This window comes from Chelonia mydas, chromosome 9 (genome assembly GCF_015237465.2).
Source record: "Chelonia mydas isolate rCheMyd1 chromosome 9, rCheMyd1.pri.v2, whole genome shotgun sequence".
NCBI classification, from domain to species: Eukaryota; Metazoa; Chordata; order Testudines; family Cheloniidae; genus Chelonia; species Chelonia mydas.
Genome location: NC_057855.1, coordinates 88,369,065 through 88,394,256, shown reverse-complemented (window position 1 = coordinate 88,394,256; position 25,192 = coordinate 88,369,065). Strand labels below are relative to the sequence as shown.

Below are 25,192 nucleotides of genomic sequence, written 5' to 3'. Positions count from 1 at the left end.
TAGGCAGCTGTCCTAAAACGACTTATACCTGTGCTTAACATTACACTCTAAGTAGTCCAATTGACTTCAGTGTGACTACTCATGGCATGTAAAGTTAAACATATGTAAATCTTTGCGGGATAAGTACCCTGGCTATTACAGTAATTATGCAGTAGAACACACCATTGTTAGAGAAGTGCTGAATAGTGGAAACTCAACCTGACTACAGTAGTGAGTGGCAAACCCTCAGCATCTGGTCCTTAATGCCCATTTTGTAACAGGAGTACAAGTATTCTAACCATTTCATGCAAGTATCTTACTGAGACTGTAAGCTCTTTGGGGACAGGGACCATCTTTTTGTTCTTTGTTTATACAGGGCCTAGCAGATTGGGATCCTAGTATAGGCAGGCACCAATGCAATACAAATAACTAATGGAATTATATAAGCAACTGTCATCCGTGCCTGATCATTAGACACCTGAAAGTTACTTTTCATAGTTTAATATATTATACATTAACATTTAAGAGATTTACATAAAATAAAAATACATTTTATTCTTTAACTTTCATAATTAAGACATTACATCTTATTTCTGAGCAACCTCAATATACAAGTTTAACCAAAAAACACCAACAATTCTTTTTTTTTTTTAAGTTTAAAAGCAAAGTCTTAGAAAATTCTGTAGTTATTTTACAAAAGTAATGTAAATAAATATTGACCCATGAAACAAATCATGCTGAACAGTCCAAAATATGAAACTACAGGGGCTCAGGTAATGTGTGTCTGGGAAGAAAGGTAAGGAAATTAATAATAAAAAATACATGGGGGTAGGATCTAAACAATTCAATCTATAAACTACTAAGAAAAGAGTTTGCTGAAATTATGTCTAAAGTTATTTCATATCTTAATATGATGAAGTAAAACCAATCAGATTGACATTTTCATTTTAAAGTGCACATATTACATTTTATTCATTTTATTTGTGTTTTATTATCTAAATTGGACATTTTAAATTCAGGATTTGCTTGTTTGTAAATGAATCTAGGTGGTGCAAGAAGCAAGTATAGAATCAGTATATTTATTTGCTTTTAAGTAGGATGACAGCATGGTGCAAAACCATCATAAAATTACACTTAAAGAAATATTTCGTTCCAGTTCTAGATAAAGTCACTTCCTTACCTGTAAGTGTGTGAATTATATAATGCAATGTGCCTAAGCCTATGTACATAAATAGCCATTTCAGGATCAGTGGGGGAAAAAAGTCTGCTTTTTGTGGCTGTAAATATTGCATAGAGGAAAAACACTTATGCCACTACAGTGGAACAGAGATATTTACATGGTAAACAATTGCAATAGTTGGTCTTCATTACAACTATTTAAAAAGCGGGGGGGGGATACATTTTCCAAAGTATATAGACGATATTCTCAGCAAGAAGCTGTCTTCAACCAAAAAGGTGTCATACATAACAGTATTTTAAGTAGCAACCATTTGTCATTGATTACTGTGAACCTGAAAAAGGCACTCAACATATGAACATGTTTTTAACAATAAGAATAGACTGGGGTAAAACCTGGCTTAGAAGGCTGCAGAAGTCACCACTATTGAACGATGCGGTGGGAAACACAATATAACATGAATGATAACTGCAAACATTTTTACGACTACTTTATTAGAGCAGAGGTTACAAACATGAATGATATGCTATGTAATGAAGGCAGCTACATTACATTTAGTATCTTGACATGTAATAAATAAAGCCTACTAAAATGAAACCTGAAACAGTAAGTATGTTGGTCTAAATTCAGACCAGAATCTGTTCCATTTCCATCTACATCTTCATGAGGGACTTTGTCCAAGAGCAGCTGTGGCTATCTGCTAAAGAGAGAGAACTGAATAAATGTAGATACTAGGTCAAGCTTCTAGTCTGCATTTTCACATGTCTCCATGCAGCAGAGATTTATAAAAGTTAGCAACATTTTGAAAATGAAGTCTTCTCTGGGAATTATCTGTAAGCTACCTTAAACTAAGTAGCTGTCTCACTGCTTGTGCCTCCAGAAAGGCCCGTCTGAGAACTCCTGCAAGCAATTTTCACCCTGTATTGAAGGTAATCTTTCATGCTGATGGTCAGCATGCTGAAATCATCTCCTTTCATTGTTCAACGTTTAGAGCTTTGTTTGGAATATCCTCACTCAACATCTCAGGAATGCTAAATCTAGTGGCAGTGTAATGATTTAGATCAGCCCAAGAAAATGTCAAGTTTTCTGGCTCATTCCTAGAATTTTAACGGAATGCTGAGGAACTTTCTCAGTGTAGCTGCTCGGAGAAGGTTAAAATGTACTAGGGTTTATTTTCTCAAATTTAGAAACACACTGTGCAAGTTTTCATATCCCCCCCCCCCGACAACTGAATTGCAAGGTTGCCATACCCCACCCTCTTGCCATCCCATCATATTAACAATATGACTGAGGAGGCACTCTGAATATATGGGTACTTAACAGATTTATTTCATCTATGTATAAGTGGTTTGTGCACAATCAATTCAACTGTATAATAATTACTAGATACCAGAATGCAAATGTTTTATGGCTCCCCTGGACTTAGCTGGGTGCCACTCAGAGGCTTCAACCCATTAAGCTTCAAAACTCTCAGCAGTTGGTTCACAATAGCTTTGGTCTTGTTTCATATCAATGCCAAATCCTTACAGATTCTATTTTTGGAGCTTATACTAACTTGATTGTTTCACTGTCCTACCGCTCCAGCATGCATTAAAGGAGTCTAAACAAAATAGACTATCTTAGACTGCTTATAATCACTAAAGACCTGGCCTTACAGTTCACTTCTTAGAGCCATATAAAAGGCCTTTTTGGGGGGAGAGCCAGGGTAGAAGCTTTTGTAAGCAGCTTCAAAGTCCCATTTCCATTAGCTAGCAACTAATCAGCATTCTCTTTTGGGTTCTGCTCCACAGACAGCATCAGAGCATGGATTTGTCTAAGTTAACTCAACAGGAAACAAGACATCCTCCAACATCTGCATCCATCTCTTTCCTCAGTGTTAATTTCCTCTCATCTCCTGTAGATAAGGAGAAAAAATAAGTTATTTGAAGGAGATTTTCCCAGAAAAAGATGCTGGAGTGATGCAGCCTTGTAGCTAAAGCATAATAGACTGAATCAAGATTCAAAGGGGAAAGCCAAAAGGGAAAATTATTTCATTCCTGTTGGGAGATCAGAAGGCCAATTGTATAGTGCCTCAGTCAGTTCAAACAATATTTTCACCCCCACCTGTGCTGTACGCTGTGTTCTTTCCCAGTTAATTTTTCCATAGTAATATGTCTCTAGAACCGTAATTTTAGCCACCACATTATTTTACTGATCTTCAGAATTGCACATATTCTCCTTCCAAAATGTGATGAGCTGGTGGTTGTGCACAATTTATCCCCAACAAATCTTAACAAGTGTAACAGGACAGGCATATATTTGCTATTGTGCATGTATTTGAGATAGATACACTGCCATCCAGTTTGGTGGACAAAGATATTACTATTCAGCTTTTACATCGTTCTTTGCAAATCTTTCACTGCTACGAGAAGACTGCAACTCACCCAGCTCAACAGGTGGAAACTTGATGGCAGTAATTGGGACAGTCCCAGAGGCACGGGGGGAGCAGATACTGTGGGAATGCAGGATGGCCCCTCCTCCAGAGGCTCTCATCTATTAGCCAGCCAGAGAAGGAGGGGAGCTGATTGGTCCCTCGCTCTCCCCTTTTATTAATTTAAACCTTAGACCAAGTCCTTGGGAGCCTCTTCTTGCTCCACTTCAGCAGCAGGATTTCTTAGGTTCCCAGGTCCAGGATAAATAAGAATGATGGTGGCTTCTGCCACCAGGAGAAGCAGCACCTAGACAAAGGTATCATCTCCAGGCCACTTTTAACCTGGCTGCTTAGGTGCATAAAGACAGGAGCCCTGCACAGGGGTGTAACTACAGCATACTCTCACAGCCACCCAAATGCAAGTAGGCACCCTGCAGGGCCCAGGCATGGTGCTGCGGTCCAGTCTCCCACCCCAAAGAGTGCTGCTGAACTAGCAGACTGTCAAGTCCTTTAGGTGTCAGAGGAATCAGCGTCTCCTCCTTCTAAACTACTTTCAACAGTTAGGTGAGCTTGACTGCCAGAGTGATTGTGTCAGTAACCATAATTTTGCACAGAATCCTTAAACCTGTCAAATTGAGGAGTGTCATCTTGGTTCTATTTCACTTCCCCCACCTCACCTGCCCTTTGGCGAGATCTCTGCAGCAGAGAGGCATCAGTATGAATGGCATCTTTTGATGATGCTGCTGCCATCACATGAAGTGTTTTGAATTTCATCTTATGGTGGAACATTTTGCTACATTTTCTCTGTATCTTTTTTAGAGATTCCAACTGTCTCCAACTATCCATTTCAGAGAATCCATGTTCATCAGGTAAAATGTTAGGGGAGAGCTTTTTTCTCTTTTTCTTCTTTTTGTGGGTATTTATCACCTCTTCATTGGATTTCCACTCACTTTTTTGCCCTTCGTGTCTCAATTTACTACTGCACCTCTTGAATGATTTTTTAAGCTTATGTCTACACTGCTTTGTCAAGCCACCATGGGTAGAATTTGAACAGAAGCTACATTTGCTGGATTCATTTTCTGAATAATTTTGACCTACATTTTTAACACAGACAAGGAATTTTCTCTCCATCTCTCTTGGGAGGGAGCATGCTTTATTGCCATCACTGTAAACATCTTTATATCTTCTTTCTGTTCTCTTTGCCTCACTAAAATACTCAGAATCACTACTGATCTCTTCCATTAAATCCTTTAATTTGTATGCAGAGCCTGAGGGTTTATATGGTGGGGCAACTACTCTTCTGTTATTGTCTTGTTTGGATTCTTTATCATGACTAGTATTAGTGCTTCCAAAAGAAGAATTTTTAAATTCAGCATATGGTAAGTTAGCAATGTCAAGTGAATCATTCCACTGTACTTGGAACTTTTTTGTAAACCCTCCAGCATAGGCCTTGTTTTTTGACACACTCTCTGTAGGCTCAGATTTCCGAATTGTGATCTCCCATCTATAATTATCATCCCCGCTACAATTTCCCTTGTCAAGGTTTTGTACAAAACTCACTTCTGTAAAGCGTTGCCCGTATTTGTTCTTCAAGTTGATCTGAAAGCCATTCCCATTATCAGACACTATCCTCTGCCACCAAGACTTGCTAACGGTGCTTTTTGGCTCTAGGCAGACACGTGCGTAGCTTGGAGTTTGATAATAGTTTAATAAATAATGTATAAACTCATCAGTTTCATAAATCTTTTGCTTTTTGCAGTACCCTGTATCAGACACTGTTCCAGAGTGTAATGTCTTCAAAGGGGGAAAGTCCTCTCTCTCAAGGGATTCTATAACCTTGCAGTCTTGAGTAACTGTAATCTGTAAAGTCCCACCATCAGAGGAGCTGTAATCATCCCTGCCAGTTAATTTACCAGTGCTTGCTGTTGCAGTTGGATCATTTAAGATCGTTCTTACAAGATGACAAGGTGATGCAGGCAGATTAGTTGGCACCTCTTCCTCACTAAAAGAGGTGTTAACCGTTTGGAAGAACTGACTCCTAAATTTTTTCTTATCCTTCAGTTTTTTGTGTAGATGGTAATGGGATTCTCTCTGCTCTGCTCTGTCTGCATTTTGTAACTCTGTCTCAGGAAAGCAATCCTTTCTTATATCTTCAGGGTGCAGCAAGGGCTCCACTTTTTGGCCGGTCAACTGTGCAAAATCCTTTAAATAAAATCAAAGAGAAAATTACAATATGAATGTAACAGACAATATTTGTAACGAAACTACACCAAGCTAAATTGTGAACTAACTTACAGGCAGTGCAACTTTGCTCAAGTCAGGGCAGCTGTCCAGGTATAACAGGGCAGAATTTGACCTACTGTATCTAATGCAGGCCATGATTATATAAGATTCTGCAGCTCTTCTGTGAAAGTTGAGGGTACTCACTATGTCACAGGATTAATTAGCTAGAATATTTGCCCTTTCAATAAAAGTCATTGGCTATATTGAGCTAACCTTGCTGCTTTTACCTGATTTGCATCCACTACAAAAATCATTTTATTCGCCCACTTTGACTATAGCATGGCACTAACTTTGCTAATTCCGCTAAAGTAAAGTGCTGCACTTTTGTAAATTGAATATCTTATCTAAGAATTATTAGATAAACTGCTTTAAATTACACTATTTTGTAACAGCTGCAAATATAACCAAGGGATTGAAAGGCCCTACATCTCTCTCCAAATCTTTTCTGGCTAGTTCCTCACCCTTTAAAAAAGGTTTGTTTAAGACTCCCGCACCTTCTAAAGAATTTAAAATGTTCTGCTGCCAGTTAGTTTTAAAGAGCACTAACTCACACAGATTGGCTGGTGTGGCCTCTAGCTGGTGCTTGTTGATGGGGCTTCCTAAGTACTGTAAGAAATATTAAACATCAGGGGTTGAAAAAATCCACTTGTCAGTGGTCAGTAGTAAGCTTTCCCTGGCAAGTGATGTAGCCTACATTAATAATTACTGCAGTATTTAAGCTTTCATTTTAAAAAGTTTCTAGTCCATGTAGCTAAGAAAATAATCCTTCAAATACAAATCAATACAGTGAGCAGGTAGACAAACACCTCCAGTACTGCCTCTCTTGCTCTGATTATCCCAAAGCATCAGCAGAGTGAAACTGACAAAAGGTGTGTTAGCCTTACTTTGGATATGCTGTATTCCCTGGGCAGCAGTGAAACTGACAGGATGCATGTCAATTTTACTCTGGTGTTGGGGAAGCTCTGAGCAGCAGGGCAATAACTGGAGCTATTTATGGGACAAGAGGGCCCAAAAATAGCAGAGACTATCTCACAGGATGCTGGGGCAGGATTATAATAGAAGTAGCCTTTCTTCTTTTCAACATGGCAATGAGAACCTGGGAACTGATTCAATTTACCAGACACCTACTGGACAGAGACTGATCCAAAAGATGAAGCCTCAAGCAGGGACTGAATCCCAACACCTTTTCCCTTATATTCATATGTGAAGAAGGGCTAGATTATCACTAGGGGTTTGCTATTAGGCCTTGCTAGCATTTCCCCAACTCCAAGTCATCCTTCTCATCAGCCTTTGGCCATCAGCTATCTGGTAAATTTTTTAAGCTCTACTAAACATCCTTTAAAACAGAATATTTTTTAAAAATATTCTTACTTTTACTCGGCTTAACAGCACGGTAAGCAGCCTTATAGACTCCACTCTTCTCTGAGCTAGTAGATATTTCCTCTCTTCCCATTCAGGCATATTCTCTGGCCACTGCTCTTCTTCAGCTGTTACCTTCTGCTGCTTTCTTGGGCGTTTCTCATCCCGATCTATCTGCCTGTGTTCTCTCCTCTTGAGCTTAGCCTTCCTTTTTCTTTCTCGAGCATTTTTTTCATCATCACGTCTTTTTCTAGGTAATTATTAATATGGGACAATTTATATGACACTCATTTTACATGTTAACCCCTGGAGGGTGAAAAGTAGGATTTTAGTGTGCTAACAGCAAGTGACTCAATGCTAGGAATCTATTTGCTGTTACAATCAAGAAATCCTTGTGCCTAGGGTAGCATGTTTTAAAGTTAATGGCATACAACCAACATACATCCAATAGATGCAAAGATTTAGGACAGTTTGAGTTTCTCTTATACTCTTAAGACTCTTCTAATGATAATTTACCTCTCACTAAAGAACACAGAGGTTGTTCATATTATAGTCTCTTCCAGGTCACAGCTAGAGAATGATTTGCCCCCTTCTCCTTCATTTTCAGTTAACACCAATAACTAAGGTTCACAAACTTTTGGACCTAATCCTGCATTCCTTATGCACGCAAAACTGTCCTAGAAGTCAATGTATAAAAACTAAATATTTTGAAGAAAAATTCAAGTAATATGGGCATTAAATTTGGTGATAGATTTAGAGATATTGCATCAGAGTTGCTAGATTTACCATTTCGACTCTCGTTCCTACATCAATGGATATATTCATGGAATAATTTCCAGTGGCACATAGGGTAGATGCTAAACACTCCCTATAGAAGTAGGAACTTAATACAGTGTGATAGTTCAGATACATCTGACAACACTGCCTTCAAGATAATAGCAATGAGGAGGGATCGCTTACACACTGGGACTCTCCAGCCAAGGCTGAGGCATGTGGAATCCTTCCTATGTTCTATACTGTATATTAATTTTACTTCAGGACACAGGTAGGGTGCATGACACCACTACTTTGTGGTGTTACAGCAATCATGAAATAATACTACAAACAAGATGCTAACCGGCTCCCTGGGTTTCCTCAGGTCCCTTCCAGCCCTACCTATCTAGGATTCTATGATTAAGCACATATCCAAACTGACCGTAGGCTACCCTCGCTGTTAAAACTGTTAAAATATGCTGTTTTGCTGCCCTTTCCACTACAGCACACATTGTTAGTGATCTGGTGAGGATCACTTTGAGTAATACAACTGATCTAAGATTTACCTTTAATCTTTGAGCAGCCAATACATTTCTGTAACCATATGTTCAGCCACTGGAAACATGGCCAGGAGGATGATTTGCCACCTTCCTGGGCTGATCTTGTCTCAGCTATTTACCGATCTACAGTTCCACTGCAGAAAGGACTCCTTAGGCCAGGGATCAGCAACCTTTGCCCCTTGGCCTGCCAGGGTAAGCCCCTTGGTGGGCGGGGCTGTTTACCAGTCACGTCCGCAGGTTCGGCCGATCGCGGCTCCCACTGGCCGCAGTTCACTGCTCCAGGCCATGGCCAGCACATCCCATGCCGCTTCCCGCAGCCCCCATTGGTCTGGAGCAGCGAACCACGGCCAGTGGGAGCCACGACCGGCTGAACCTGCGGACACAGCAAGTAAACACACCAGCCCGCCAGGGGGCTTACCCTGGCAGGCCGTGAGCCAAAGGTTGCCAATCCCTGCCTTAAGTCTTCACACAGTTTAAAACAAACTTTTAAACTGAGTTTGATAGATTACTAGAGTGACTGAAAGAAAAACAAACCCTGGATCTGTAAGAGGAGAGATACAGGAGAGGGAGCAACAAGGGCACATAGTATTTTTAATTGAGAGGGTCTGGCAGATGTCTAGACAGCTCAAGAGCACTTCTCCAATCACAATCCCCTTTTTCTATACACTGTGTAGGTCTACTACTCCTCTCTTAATTCGATGAAGTGAGCGTAGCTCACGAAAGTTTATGCTCAAATAAATTTGTTAGTCTCTAAAGTGCCACAAGTCCTCCTGTTCTTTTTTCTCTTAATCTAGTTCCCTTTATGTGACACCTACATAATTGAAGATACTGTGCTTTTTTTTTTTTTTTTTTGTTACACCATATGAATTAGACAATATTCAGCTTTAATTTTAACATTATCTAACCCTTAACATTATCTATGTTTGGGGTTATTGTATTGGGTGTTCCTCTCTTGAGATTCTGTTGGGAGCAAGACGTGGAGTAAATGTAAAGAAAGTAGAACACTCCTTCAAAACAAGTTTCTCACCTTGCAGCCTCCTCTTCCTCTTTCTTTTTTTCCCTTTTTCTTTCTTGCTCTAGCTCTTGCAGCTTTTGTCTTTCCAGCCTTCTCTTTTTGATGGCTCCTTTGCTGAAATGTTTGGTTGTATCAAAAGTCACCTGTTCCAGAAGAATCAGAATTAGAAGGCAGGATTGTTCATGAATGATGGAGATTAGGGCTGTCAAGCGATTTAAAAAAATTAATTGTGATTAATCGTGCAATTAAAAAAATTAATTGTGATTAATCACGCGATTAATCGCACTGTTAAACAATAACAGAATACCATTTATTTAAATATTTTTGGGTGTTTTCTGCTTTTTCAAATATACTGATTTCAGTTACAACACAGAATACAAAGTGTACAGTGCTCACTTTATATTTGATTACAAGTATTTGCACTGTAAAAAAACAAAAAAAATAGTATTTCAGTTCACCTAATACAAGTACTGTAGTGCAATCTCTTTATCATGAACTTGAACTTACAAATGTAGAATTATGTATTTAAAAAAACTGCATTCAAAAGTAAAACAAAGTAAAATTTTAGAGCCTGTAAGTCCACTCAGTCCTACTTCTTGTTCAGTCAATCGCTCAGACAAACAAGTTTGTTTACATTTGCAGGAGATAATGCTGCCCGCTTCTTGTTTACGTCATCACCTGAAAGTGAGACCAGGCGTTCTCATGGCACTGTTGTAGCCGGTGTCACAAGATATTTACATTTCAGATTCGCTAAAGATTCATATGTCTCTTCATGCTTCAACCACCATTCCAGGGGACATGCGTCCATGCTGATGGGTTCTTCTCAGTGGTGCAAGTAAAATCCATGTCTTACCAGTATTGGGGGGGGGACCAGCTAAGGGGAGCATGTTACCTCCCTCTGTGACTCCTCCCAGCCCGGGGCCCCCACGCTCTCCCCGTCCCCTCCCCACATCCATCCCATGGTACCTGGAGCGAAGGCCGTTGGGGGGGGGGGGGCTCTGTCCTCCTCCTGCTGCTGCGCCAGAGACAGGGCTGGGGGGGGGGGGGGGGAGAGTGACACTGGGGGTGAGCAGTAGAGCCACCGGAGGAGCTGCTCGCGTTATGCTCCTTTCCCTGCTGCTGCCCCTCCCAGCGAGGAAAGGAGCAGAGCCCCCAGCTCTCTCCTGCTGCTGCGTTTTTTGGGGTATGCTGTACTGGCTATAAATAGCTTGCCAGTATGGCGTACAGGAGCGTACCAGCCTACTTGCACTGCTGGTTCTGCTCAATAACAATCCAAAGCTCAGTGGTTTGAGCATTGGCCTGCTAAACCCAGGGTTGTGAGTTCAATCCTTGAGGGGGCCATTTAGGGATCGGGGCAAAAATTGGGGATTGGTCCTTCTTTGAGCAGGGGGTTGGACTAGATGACCTCCTCAGGTCCCTTCCAACCCTGATATTCTATGATACTGAAAAAAGCAATGCGACCGACGCATGTTCATTTTCATCATCTGAGTCAGATGCCACCAACAGAAGGTTGATTTTCTTTTTTGGTGGTTCGAGTTCTGTAGTTTCCGCATCGGAGTGTTGCTCTTTTAAGACTTCTGAAAGCATGCTCCACTCCTCATCCCTCTCAGATTTTGGAAGGCACTTCAGATTCTTAAACCTTGCATCAAGTGCTGTAGCTATCTTTAGAAATCTCACATTGGTACCTTCTTTGCATTTTATCAAATCTGCAGTGAGAGCGTTCTTAAAATGAACAACATGTGCTGGGTCATCATCCGAGACTGCTATAACATGAAATATATGGCAGAATGCGGGTAAAACAGCAGGGGACTTACATTTCTCCCCCAAGGAGTTCAGTCACAAGTTTAATTAACACATTTTTTTTTGAACGAGCGTCATCAGCATGGAAGCATGTCCTCTGGAACGGTGGCCAACGCATGGAGGAGCATACAAATCTTTAGCATATCTGGCATGTAAATATCTTGCAAGGCCGGCTACTGAAATGCCATGCAAATGCCTGTCCTTATTTTCTGGTGACACTGTAAATAAGAAGAGGGCAGCACTATCTCCTGTAAATGAAAACAAACTTGCTTGTTTTAGCGATTGGCTGAACAAGAAGTAGGACTCAGTGAACTTGTTGGCGCTAAAGTTTTACATTGTTTTGTTTTAGAGTGGTTATGTAACAAAAAAAAGTCAACACTTGTAAGTTGCACTTTCACGACAAAGAGATTGCACTGCAGTACTTGTATGAGGTGAACTGAAAAATACTATTTCTTTTTATCATTTTTACAGTGCAAATATTTGTAATCAAAAATAATATACACTTTAATTTCAATTACAACATAGAATACAATATGAAAATGTAGAAAAACCATCAAAATATTTAATAAATTTCAATTGGTATTCTATTGTTTAACAGCGCGATTAAAACGGCGATTAATCGTGATTAATTTTTTTGAGTTAATCACGTGAGTTAACTGCGATTAATCAACAGCCCTAAAAAAGACCACAAACCTGTCAATCTACTGGGTCACATTATTTACACAAATAAAACACAAATAGCCTATACAACTTAGAAAGTTTCTAATCTATTTCTGCACAATTATATTTGAAACATGAGTGTTTCTTTCTGCTACTTTTTAGCTGAGGAGACTGGAATATGACCTGCAGAATTCACACGAATAGCTATGTCCTCTTCTCAAATGTTACTATAAGCATTACTCACAAATGTCTCCTTACCCTGTGCCATTAGAGGCTCAAACTGTGACAATACACCTTTGACAGCCTGTAAATGTTCAATTTTGGGGATTGGAGGCTGGGCATTTTCAGTGGAGAATTCCTGGCTGTTGCATTCCCTCTGTCTGACAGGCTGACTTATTTTAAGTGCACTGTGTGAGCCACATCTTCTTGGACAAGCATTTGCCTGACTTTAAACCATCAGTGGATTCCGGTTGGCTGGTTGGTACAGCAGGGGAGGCTGTCTGTTGAGAACTGTTTAACTCAATGTGATGCTGTGGTGACATTAAAAGAAAACATCCACGCAAACAGCACTTTATCCAAGCTGGGAAACCAAGTCATTTGGAGCATGATTTCTAAACCACTGTGTAACGACTGCTACATATTCAAGAATCAGAGATAATTTAAATGCTTTGTGCTGAGCAAAATTCTTGGAACCAGGCTTATCTCAATGACTAAATCTGACTTTTAGATGAACGCTGCTAAGCAGCTATGAGCTTTTGTGAACATGCAGCTCTCCAATTTCCTTTCACAGCATGACACAGGGTATGCCACAAACAAATCCATCCTCCAGCATTATTCACTATATCCACCTTAATCAAAGCACAGTGCCAAGAGAAGCAAGGATACATCCTGCTAGTACAGGTTCAAAGTGACTGCGAACATTTTTTGTAAAAAGGCAGAAAGGAAGGCTATTGCTGACTCTGCTTGGGGTTTACCAATGCAGAAACCAATGTCTTCAGAACAACTCCTCCAAGTCTTGACTGCATTCCTGTCAGCTACAGTGCTCATCTAATTGATTCATAAACTTGGTAACTTTTCACTTTTATTTTACCAGTGGAGAAAAAGGTTTCAGGAAATCAACAAGCAAATACTTTTTCCAGGTCACAGTCATACTAAAGGGTGAAAATCTTCACTAAAATCTGGATTGAGAGGTCAACAATACTCAACCAAGCAGCAAATCCATACAAACCAAAATCTTTATGCAAACAAACCAGAGTGAATGCTGCTTCTGAAGAGACAGCCTTGTGGCTGGCTCATCTGTGAACCTTAACTCAGTGAGAATGGACCAGCAAAAAAGTCACAGCTTTATTTGCTAGGTGGGGGACTATGAGCATGAATAGCTGTGAGAGCCATCCATCTATTCCCTCTCCCAAACAGCAGCACTCCAGGTCTAAATTCCCACCTCAAGTATCCATCATTTAAATGTTTACACTGGCTAGCAAAAAGTTCCCAATTTGTCTTTTTTTTTTTTTTTTTTTTTTAAAGATTTCAAATAGCAGTAATGACCTTCATGGCAGTCTCAGCAGATAAGTCTTGGTTGGGCCAGGGAATTTTACACTTTTCTGCTGTACCGTTTCTGATATTTGACTACTATGGAAGTCTTTATGGTACTGTATTTGGGCAAATATAGCATTGGCAGTATCAAAAGATATAGCCAGTGATGCTTACCTTCATGTTACATGCCAGAGCTTTTCCATCATCCCCTTTAAACATCAGCTTCATTCCCCTAAGTGACTCCATAGCTTTCACAAAAGCCGTATACTCTTGGTACTGGATAAAAGCTTCAAATGTCTGTAGACCTCCAAAAAGGAAGTTATTTAAATTTCCTCCTACCATTTCTTCTCTATAAGGGTCAAGCATAGGGATATCTATGTTCTTGATCTTTCCAAAGCTTTCGAACACCACTCTTAAAACATCTTCACTTGGCTTTTCATTATTTGAGCCCTTTAGTGCAAACCATTTGCATGGCAAACCTTCAAAATAGATGCAATCAGGAATATCAGCGGTTTGCTCAGTAAGGTCTTCATTCGTAATCTCTCTTTTATTCAGGTAAGATGCCCACTCTTGTGGAGCTGGAAAGTCAGTGTGTGCCTCGGTGGCCATCACTTTCAAGTCATCTTTGAAACCATTCAGTTTTATTACCTTTCCATGCAGTTTTTCCTTAAGTGTGAGGATCAACCTTTTAGTTTCTGCCTCTCCCTCAAATCGAATGAAATCCTTAGTGCTCTTTGAAACCCTAACAGTAGTAAATTGGTCTGGACAAATCATGTTCTTCAGCTTGTCCATCACTTCCCACTTAGAGAAAGATCGGGTAGATTCTGTGTGTTCTGGAAACACCACATTGATAGTCAGTTTTGCTACTGGTTTAAGATACAGATGCTGAGAAGCACAGAGCTCCATAGCTTCAGAGTTATCATACACTACAGTGATTGTCATTGTGTCCAATACCCTTTAGAAAAATAATTAAAACCATGTTAAGCTAGAAGACATGGAGTAAAAAGGATAAAAATATCCTCTACTGCAAAATTTAAGTGACTATCTTTGGATATAATTTCATTTAACATTCAGAGGAATTATTAAGAAAAATTATACTGTAAATTTACACTAGTCTATAATTTAAATTATAACACAAATAAATTGGGTGAATAAACATACCTAGTAAGATGTATGATCAAAAGATTCTAACTCCAGCTTTTCTATCATCAAACTAATACAAAAACAAGAGTCAACATTCTACTGCAATATGCCTGTCAGAGCCTCAAGGCAAAACCCCTGGAATACATTCTCCCACATCAGTGTACAAACAGCACAGGAAGGAGTTAAAAACAGTAACCAAACAAAAATGAAGTTAAATACATTCCTAACAGCAATATTCTTTTCCAATTAAAATAAAAATGCAGTCATTACTTGAACTAGGTTAGATAAATTATTAAATAATAATTTGCTCTATATATTATGACCAGGTATAAATTAATCAAATCTAAGAGCAACCTGGCACAATTGCTGGATAGCCTGTTCTTAAATGGCCTTGTTTCCGATGGACAAGTTTTACCAGATTTGACTGAAATATGTTAGCAAGCACCTCGGCTAGGATTTTGCAATCTTTATTAGGGAAGTCAGGTGATCGTTCATCCATCATTCAGGGTCCTTTTTAAGCACCAGAATCAGTGAGATAAGATGAGTTCTTACACTCTGTGCTAATAAATTATCCTTCACTGCTGATTCATAAAGGTATAATAAACTGGTTATTAACTGTTCTTGTAACCTTCTGGAATTCCACCAAGATGCCATCAAGGCCGGGGTTCTGACAAGTTTGTACAGACTAGTTTGTCTTCAGTTCTTTCCTTATCTAACTGAATCTTCTCTTCTCACAAAGGGGAAAAAATAGGTTAATTTACTGCTGGTTGAACCAACCGCTAAATCAGCCTAAAACTTTTTTTTAATCTATAATTTATCTTAAAAATAAAACTGGAAATGCTAATTATATCTTTACAGCTATATATAAACATCCTGAAGCAGGAAGTGAAGAAAAGATATTGTTTCCCTAATGACATATATCACAATGCTTGTACTAACATACAAACCTTATACTGGCTAAGGAATACCACCACTGAAATGTGTGGCTGGTGAAGGACTGAGAAGAAACGTCTAAAACCTCTACCATTAAAGTAATACAATCTATTCACACAAGGGAAATCGATCTCATATTGTCTAAATGCTTGCAATTTAGCTCGTATTAATATATAAAATCATCCATGTGGATGAATCCAGAAATCAATATGAACAGCACAAAATATGTTGTCCTAATTGAATTCATGAGAGTATTCTGGAGACCGGACATTTATATGCAGATGGATTTTTACAGAATATTCCGAACTTCAAAGGAAATGTAATATTGCTAGAATCTATCTATGCCAAGAAAGAAATGCTGTTAGTCAAGCTGTAGATCTTAACCCAACCAAATTTACCAGATAAACCACACAATCTTAGCCAGTTGGGAAGATTAGGCTTGAAGCAATGCAAAAGCACCGTTTAACAAAACACTGCCTGGAGTGAAGAGATTGGTGTAGAAATCATTAATAAGGTGGGCTCAAGACTGGGGCCACTGTTGATAAAAAATTAACCTTGGATCTCAGAATGAGGTTAATACAAACAGGAAAGGCTGGACTGGACTCTGAGGAACGATGTTTTAAGACATGTCCATAAATTTAGCAAATATGAAGAAATCATACACATGTTATGACAGTGGTATTCAGTGAATGATTTTTGGATATTCACCAGATTCAATGAGAAAATTAAATTAAGCCTAGATACAGACCTACTCAGGGATCCAATAGCAATGAAGGATCTTTAAATGGGATATCCAACTTTCACTTTTAAAATTCCTTCTAACAGAAGAACTGCATGGAGTTATTCTCCAGAAATGGAACTCTACTGCAGCTGGAAATATCAAACTGATACAGCAATCTAAAAATTTGCCCATTTGGAATGGTTGTCAACATGCAAATTGAAAGTTTCCAGTACTTGGTTAGCATTATTTTTAAAACTATAAAAACAAGATAAACTCAGGTTCCCTTAGAAGGAGGAGGATTCCATAGCATCATAATAAACAACACATATATAATTTGTCACCCAACCCTGAAAAACAGCTCCAGAGTAGTGGGAGAGCAGCTGCAGAGCGAGTGACTAAAGCAATGGACTGCGTGACTGCTGGACAGGATGTGGAGAAATAATTCCCTAGATGAGCTATGAGAAGGTGCCGCCAAGCGATGAATAGCAAGACCCTGTAAAAATTGTCCAGGGCCTCCATTTTTCTACACAGTAGGAAGTGTTCCTTCCCCAAGGCTCCCAAAACTGTCTTCCTGCTCTGTACTGGAATTTAACAAACTCTGACTTACTTATACTTTGTATGATTTCTTCTAAAATACCAAGCTTATGTGCAGTCTTTACACACAACACAAATACGTTGATCTTCTCAGGTTTTCATCAAGTATTTAAGTGGCTAGAAGCTTTCAGGGAAATCTTAGCCAACTGTCTCACTTCTGAGATTCCACAACCCACATTGCAAGGAAGGGGAAAAGAAAACAGGAAAGTAGGCAAAACCACCACCTGTGTCTCTATCCCTTACAACAAATGCCAGCACCTGATCATATAATCAGGTCCATAGGTCTTGCTGCAGTTGGAAAAAAAATTCTCAGCTATTATCTTATCAGAGATCCAGCTCAAACCAAGAGAAAGATATACACAAAGAGGGGCTCAAGAAACTCAAGAGATTGTACAGTTTAAACAATATTCAAAAACCCCAAAGAGAATTGTAGCAGAGCACTTCCATGCAGCCATTATTCCTGGAATGCTTCTTTGCCTCCAGAGTGTGTATACTTTGAAGATGATGTAGACTTCAGTGCAAGAAACGGCCTAGTGAATCAGAGTACCAACAAGAAGCAGGTCTTGCGTGCTCTCTTAGAGAAGAAGTTAGCATGAGGGCCCGATCTTGCAGGTAAAAAGATCAGTATTCTCATGGAGCAGTAGCTAGAACAGAGGCTGGAGCACTGCACTGCTGTTATTGAGGAATTGTGCTAGATCAGAACCAAGCAAAGCTTTGTCAGGCAAAGCTGACTGTATTGGAATTCATCTCTGAAATTAAAAATGTGTATAGTTTTGGTACACTATACAGGTAAGGCTGAATCCCATTCTTGTTAGAGAGCCAAGGTATTTATTGCGTAAACCAAAACTACTGCAAAAAGCAAACACTGTTGATGTGTTCACAGCTATATTGGTCCAGTGTTCTTTGAGATAAACTACTATTTTCTAAAAAAAAAACTATTTTCTGTCGTTTTGCTACATCTTGCCTTGGCACAGAATGTAATTTTCCACAAGACTAAAGTGTGGGGTGCAGCAGGCCATATAATCTAGAACAGTCCAGTGCATAAACATGTGCCATTTTCCCACAAATTGCAACATTCTGGTCAATAAAACCTCAGAAAAGTAAGGCCAGGTCTACACTAGAATCTTCTGACAGCACAGCAATGTCAATTAGAAGCGTTCCATGACATTTCTATACCAGCACAAAAGTGCTTTTGCAAGTACACCTTATTTCGTTCACTGAATTGCTATAAGCCAGTGGTTCCCAAACTTGTTCCGCCGCTTGTGCAGGGAAAGCCCCTGGCCGTGGGGCCGAGGGCGTGGGCCGAGGGACTTACTGGCCGCCGCTTCCAGCAGCTCCCATTGGCCTGGAGCAGCAAACCACGGCCACTGGGAGCCGCGAACAGCCGAACCTGCGGACGTGGCAGGTAAACAAACCGGCCCGGCCCGCCAGGGGCTTTCCCTGCACAAGCGGCAGAACAAGTTTGGGAACCACTGCTGTAAGCCATACTATCAAAAGAACTTTTTTGATGGTATTAGCTTCATTTTCACTAGGAGGGTATACTGATATAGCTATACAAGCAAAACTTTTAAGTTTAGAATAGGCCTAACTGGCCTATTTTACTGGGAGTTGAGTCCTCAGTACCTCTGTAAATCAGGTCTAATACTATTTCTTTTAGGTAGTATAGAAAAACTATATAATTTTTGGATAATCATCCAAATATACCAATGGACAAACAAACCTGGCTCTTCCATCAGGGTCCTAACCCGCACCAATATCAACTATAAAACACTACTGCAGGAAGATAGCGTGGCCCAGAGGCTAGAACACTAGACTGAGCCTCAGATGACCTGGGTTCTACTCCTAATTTTGCTGCAGGGTGGCCCTGAGTAAGGTGCTTCATCCATGGGTGGGGAATGGGGATAATGATACTTACTCAGCTTTGTAAGGTGCTTTGATGAAAAGTGCTAAGCAAGACCTGGTGGTATTATGTATGCCCTTTCTGACACTACACAAAATGAGGTTTTTATATATCTGGCTCCCACCTCTGAGTGGTCTAACCACTGAGCTATGGGATATTCTGATGCTTGTTTGGCTTAAACAGTCATTGGGCAGAGTGAAAATGAACTTGCAGTCTGGTGGTTAGGGCATCCATCTGGGAGGTGGGAGACGCAAGATCCATTTCCCCTGGCCTAGCCATGCTTTCATTATTTAACCACACTGGAATAGCTTCAACAGGAGAGCCCCCACATCAGAAAATCTCACAGACCAGTGGATCAAGCATTCTTCTGAGAGGTGGGAGACCCTGTTCAAGTTCTTTCTCCCTCTCTGGTAGATAGGAGGGAATTGAACCTCAGTCTCCCATATCCTCAGTGAGTGCTCTAACTACTAGGCTCAAAGTTATAAGGTGGGTAGCAGCAGCACCACCTCCACTGAAGAGACACTGATTGGGATCTGGTTTAGTAGGAGGCCTCTGAGTACACCTACTGGATCAGGCCCTGCATGTGATTTAAGCATTTGGTCACCTATCTTCCCCTGGTTTGTGAATCACTGTGGGGTTTAGGCAGAAGACAGGAGTCTGGCTGCCTAGAGGGAGCCAGCAGAGTGGATGCCCAGAGGCAGAAACTTGGTGCCTAGGAAACTTTTACTTTGACAATTTCAGTGCTGAGTGAGTTTAGGCGCCTACAGGGTTTGGCAGGAATTTTGTGAGTCACGATGGAGCCAAAGCAGGGACTTAAGTGCCTATACCTGATACTTAAACACCTAAGTATCTTCATGGGTCTTAAAGGACAAGAGGAAGAAGGCAGCTCTTGAGAAGGGGGAGAAGCTGCCTCACCCACAGGCTGCCCTTGCAACAAGGAGAGGAAGGATGCACAGCCTAGACATGTAAGCTATTACATATTTCACTGTAGCAGCACAAATTGTACCTAGAGAGCTTAATTCTTGCCTTCTCCAGGGCTAGATGTGTTACATGTGCTGTCTCCTTGGTTTTAGTTTGATTTATCTCTGTATTCTGAGAGACTGAGATGTTTGAATTTCAGATTGTTATGAGGCAAGGTCATTGTGATATGTCCATTCAGGAAAGAGCCTTCTGCCCCCTTGTGAGAGATGATTGGGGAGAAAGCAATACCTATTCTGGAGCACTCCATTGAGAAAGCTGCTAAAAAGTGTAATCCTTGAAGAGGAATGGGGAAAGCCAGTCGACCACAAGTAGTGGCAAAAATAGGGTCTCAAAGATTATGACCCCAATTTTCAATGTGTTTTTTTAGTATATACCTAAAGTGTTCCAGGTTGTTGCTGGTACATATGGACTCCCAGGTGATGGGGTTGTTTTTAATAGTAAGTCATGTTTTTAGATATGGTTTAGATACTATGGAGATGGGTACTAAAAGAAAACTACATTTAGTAAGTGGCAGTCATGGCACACGTCAAAATAATTCCCTCCTCCAACAGCATAAGGAGTTGATCTAGGGCATTGGAGTTGCCAGGAGCATTCATTTGATGAATCGTTTTAGAAAAGAGGTCTCGATGGTGACAGAGTTTCAAGAGACAGGGACAGTCCATACAAGTTGCTCTAAGAAAAGTTAGATAATTGTAATTGTACCTATGGTTAAAATTATTTCTATCCACGTGACTGATGAGTATTCCACTAAAGGCATCAATGTTGGACATTTTGGGGTAGGGAAAAAATTAGGGCTCTTAATTAATCGTAGTTAACTCACAAGATTAACTCAAAAAATTAATCTTGATTAATCGCAGTTCTAATCGCACTGTTAAATGATAGAATACCAATTGACATTTATTAAATATTTTGATGATTTTCTACATTTTCATATATGTTATATTCCATGTTGTAATTGAAATCAGTGTATATTATTTTTATTACAAATATTTGCCCTGTAAAAATGATAAGAAATTGTATTTTTCAATTCACCTCATACAAGTACTGTAGTGCAATTTGTCTTTGTCATGAAAGTGCAACTTACAAATGTAGATTTTTTGTTGTTACATAACTGCACTCAAAAACAATATAAAACTTCAGAGCCTACAAGTCCACTCAGTCCTACTTCTTGTTCAGCCAATCGCTAAGACAAACAAGTTTGTTTACATTTACAGGAGATAATGCTGCCCTCTTCTTATTTACAGTGTCACCAGAAAGTGAGAACAGGCCTTTACATGGCATTTTAAGAACACTTTCACTGCAGATTTGACAGAACACAAACAAGGTACCAATGTGAGATTTCTAAAGATAGCTACAGCACTGGACCCAAGGTTTAAGAATCTGAAGTGCCTTCCAAAATCTGAGAGGGATGAAGTGTGGAGCATGCTTTCAAAAGTCTTAAAAGAACAACACTCCGGTGCAGAAACTACAGAACCTGAACCACCAAAAAAGAAAATCAACCTTCTGCTGGTGGCATTTGACTCAGATAATGAAAATGAACATGTGTCAGTCTGCATTACTTTGCATCGTTATTGAGCATAACCCTTCATCAGACTGAGTGGACTTGCAGGCTCTAAAGTTTTACATAGTTTTATTTTTGAATGCAGTTTTTTTGTGCGTAATTCTACATTTGTAAGTTCAACTTTTATGATAAAGAGATTGCAGTACAGTAGTTGTATTTGGTGGACTAAAAATACTATTTCTTTTGTTTTTTTACAGTGCAAATACTTGTAATCAAATATAAAGTGAGCACTGTATACTTGGTATTCTGTGTTGTAACTGAAATCAATATATTTGAAAATGTAGAAAACATGCACAAATATTTTTTAAAATGGTATTCTATTGTTTAACTGTGTGATTAATCATGCAATTAATTTTTTTAATCGCAATTAATATTTTTTATCTATTAACTCGAATTGTCACAGGATAATGACAATGCCTTGATCCAACAGGACACCTGTTCAAATCCAGCTCGGGTTACCAGGGAATAGAAGTCAGACTCCTGACCGTTGGTAATACGTGAAATGAATTCAATTGTCACAGTTAGCAGCTATAAGACAAGTGTCCACAACAAATACCATAAACAGCACCCTATAGGCAGGCTCAGCAGAGAGTCAGAGACAGAATGGGTCATGGATACTTAAGTCTCTTCTTCTCCCATAGGTGGTCCCTCCTGGTCAGGGTTGAGGCAGATTGGTGAAACAGCCAGCGCTATCATGCCAGGACATTTCACAAGCACTAAAATTCACTTAAAAAAAAAAAAAAAAGATACTAGGGCAAACAAGAATAAAAAGTTACCCATAAGAATAGTATCCGATGAAGTGAGCTGTAGCTCACGAAAGCTTATGCTCAAATAAATTGGTTAGTCTCTAAGGTGCCACAAGTCCTCCTTTTCTTTTCGAAAATATAGGGAGTACCTCTGCTTTCACCACTAGACAGCTACCCTCGTCTTTCAGTTTCAGAGATCATCACCAGAGCAGACACTGAGCTAGTGGTCAAAGGGCAGGGAAGGGAGATTATTTGCTAGAGTCAAACTACCACTGGAAGTCTTGTAGCAAAGGGGATCATTTTCCAGCCATTTATGGGTCTATTATTACTCCACCTGAAGTCATGGGCAGGATTCTCACTGAGTCAGTGGGAGCAGGATCCAGGCCTATATTCCTTGGAGTTTTTACCTAAAATCTTGTCTAAACAAGGGCCATTGCTGGCCCATTTCCCACCACTGCTAGCTTGGTTTTGGATGAACTGGTGCTAGCAGCCCTGGAAGGGTTTAGTCGCGATGGGTGGCTTGCCATGCTGCGGATCTCACCGGGCATGCCCGCACGACACGGAGTAGAAAACGGTGTCTGCAGCCAGGGGCCTGTCCACGGGCGGGCTCCCCACCCACTTCACCTCACCTGGGTGGGAAACGTGTCCCGCTCCAGACAGCCCAAAGCGCCCCTTTGACTCAGCAGCGTCTGTCCTTAACCCTCCCCGAGTTACCCCCCTTTTCTCCCTTGCCGGCTGATGGGTGCGCCCCCCAACCACCCCCTCTTCTGCTGACAGCACCTGGCCCTGGCCTGCCCCCAGCAGCTCCCCGCTCCCCAGCCCAGCGCTTGCCACAGTTGGCGGCCCCGCCCCACCGGGCCCAACCGCGCCGCGCTAGGGTGGGGCGGGAAGCGGCGGCCCGGTGCCCCCGCGCAGCGGTCGCTCTTACCCCTCAGGCCGCCGCTCCGCCTGCCCCCATCGGCCACATGCACTTCCGGGTTCGCCTCCCCTTTCTTCCCCCCCGCCCCCCCGGGGCGGAGCCAGCCACCGAGCGGGGCCGCGGAGGCCGGAGCGGGGAGCTCGCTCCGGCCCCCGCATCCCGCCGCTACCTGGGAGGAGCCGCGGGCTGCCGCCGGGGAACTAAGGGGCCCAGGCTGGTCAGAAGCAGCGGGAGCCATGGAGACCCCTCGGGCTCGGGCTCTGCACAGCCCCCGTAGCGAGGTTAGGCCACGGGGCTGTGCCCCGGGCGGAACTCTCCGGCCTGTGTTCCACCCGGGGTCAGACGAGAGCAGCTCATGGCCTGTCTGGCCTCCTAATCCGGGTCTGGGCCCAGGGCCCGGTTGGGACCTTGGGCAAGGAAGGGGAGGCCCGATTCATCTCTCCGGTGATGTCAGGGGCTCTGGCCCTGTATTGCCCAGGGGTCAAATTCTGGCCTGGTTTGTGTGTCCCAGAGGGATGCAAGTTAGGGTAAAAGTTGGAGCTGTGTGCCTTGATTTCCTCCTCTCTAAAAGATCGTTCATGTTTCCTACCTCGCCCAGGCAGTGGGAGGCTAATTTCCTTTGTGTTTTTTCAAATGTGTTGAGCTCTTCAACCAGAAGGTGCTGTAGAAGTGGAAAGGAGCAGTATAATTGTTCTGATCGTTGTTAAATTGTTCAGAGGCTTACCCTACTGTAAAAATAGAAGGAAATAATTGATTTTTCAGGTCAATCACATCCACCCATTAGTTGGTTGCTTTTCTCCTGCAATGTATATTGCAGCTAAACCCTACCCACCACCTCCTGTGTTCCTGTCCCATGCCTGCTCAGGTGATCTTACTTCATTTGTTCTTCACTCTATGAATATCAAGTACGTTTCTTATAAAGGACAAAAAATGTATATATGTTCTTTTCTTCTTCTCTGCTAATCACCCTGTTAGGATAACTAGGCATTGTGAATGCTCAGTTACAGGGTTTCAATGTGAAATCAATAACCTTTTTCCTTGTGACAAAGACATTTAACCACATCCCAATCCTAAGAATACAGTGGTTTAGTCTAAACAATGTATATGCGAGAATTAATATATGCTTTAGCGCACTCATTTTTAGGCACTAGTGAATGCAAATTACAGATGTACTCAGGTAAAACACGGTACCTGTACATACTCATACAGCAAGTACTATACAGTGAAACCTGCACCTCCAATAGATGCCTCCTTCTCTTAAATGAACAGTTTAAAGTATTCCCCAGATTTTCCAGTACAGTTTTGTTTATCCTTTAAAAGTCTATGAGGCAAGTAAGTTTAGTAGAGCCTTTGAATGGATGCTGAAGACTGTTTTCGCTATATTTCTTCTGCTCTTCAAAACCCAATCACTAAAATATATGATACAGATAGTTAATAGTTGCAAACATTCTTGTTTTCCTCCCATACCTAATGGGAGATGCTATTTCTCTTCTCTGTAGTCACAGGTTTCGCTATTACATGCAAGATTTTTTAGGGATATGAATTGTGCAGTGAAAAGTGAAAATAAAAGAATTATTTCCATTTTGATGTTAAAACAGGTTAAATTTCAAGGCCAGAATTTCCAAGCTTCATGTTCAGAATTTTTCCTTCATATTTTATAGTATTCCAAAAACACTGGAAGACTGGGAACTTGATAATACGTTGCAGATGTATGTTTTTTTTCCATTTAAATTAATTGGTTCAGAACCTGCTGCTTCCCTGAACACAGTGCAACAATCCAAGAAGTTCTGATGTTTTGACCAATGGAGAAAGAAAATGGTTTTTGCCACTTTGCAAAAATATTTCTTACAAACCCAGAGACTACAGTGTGAGTAAGAGATAAGAAAATGATGCTAATATTAGCCTTTCAGACTCTGGGGGTTTCATGTAGGGTGTAACAATTTTACTTTTTCTCTCACTTCTACAGCAATGATTCTGTAATAATTAATCAGCCAATAGTAAATAGAGGTTTAAATCCCCATTATTTTGCATTTAACACAACTGAACTCTTTGCCACTCATACTTTTGTTGACTCCAGATCAAAGGGGTCCACTATTATAGGAGCATACTGTGGCTGAGCATATATTTTTCTAGAGTCGTGCTTGACATAAAAGTTCAGGTTTCAG

General features: G+C 40.8%; 1 protein-coding gene across 14 annotated transcripts; it reads right to left on the bottom strand.

Annotated features, from left to right (window-relative positions):
• Positions 1-1,629: 1,629 nt before the first annotated feature.
• Positions 1,630-23,356, bottom strand: LOC102935675 (A-kinase anchor protein 17B). 14 transcript variants are annotated; one of them, XM_037909684.2, is made up of 7 exons: positions 23,037-23,078; positions 21,919-22,088; positions 13,704-14,484; positions 9,549-9,679; positions 7,221-7,458; positions 4,244-5,768; positions 1,630-3,050 (listed from the first exon to the last, which is right to left on the bottom strand). In XM_037909684.2, exons 2-7 carry the CDS (start codon positions 21,972-21,974, stop codon positions 2,980-2,982), a joined length of 2,802 nt encoding a protein of 933 aa, XP_037765612.1. In that variant the 5' UTR covers positions 21,975-22,088; positions 23,037-23,078; the 3' UTR covers positions 1,630-2,979. The 14 variants fall into 14 exon arrangements, with proteins under 14 accessions (XP_037765612.1, XP_037765613.1, XP_037765614.1 ...); XM_037909685.2 differs by having other exon boundaries at positions 21,931-22,088; XM_037909686.2 differs by having other exon boundaries at positions 21,981-22,088.
• Positions 23,357-25,192: the final 1,836 nt, after the last annotated feature.

Excerpts from the sequence above, each read along its gene's own strand:
- LOC102935675 (XM_037909682.2), bottom strand. The coding sequence starts at position 23,185 with ATGCGGGGGCCGGAGCGAGCTCCCCGCTCCGGCCTCCGCGGCCCCGCT. Across the intron at positions 14,485-23,036 it reads GCGGAGCGGCGGCCTGAGGG|GGTATTGGACACAATGACAA; the intron begins GTAAGAGCGACC and ends ATTTTTCTAAAG. Across the intron at positions 9,680-13,703 it reads CTCTGGCATGTAACATGAAG|GTGACTTTTGATACAACCAA; the intron begins GTAAGCATCACT and ends CTTCTGGAACAG.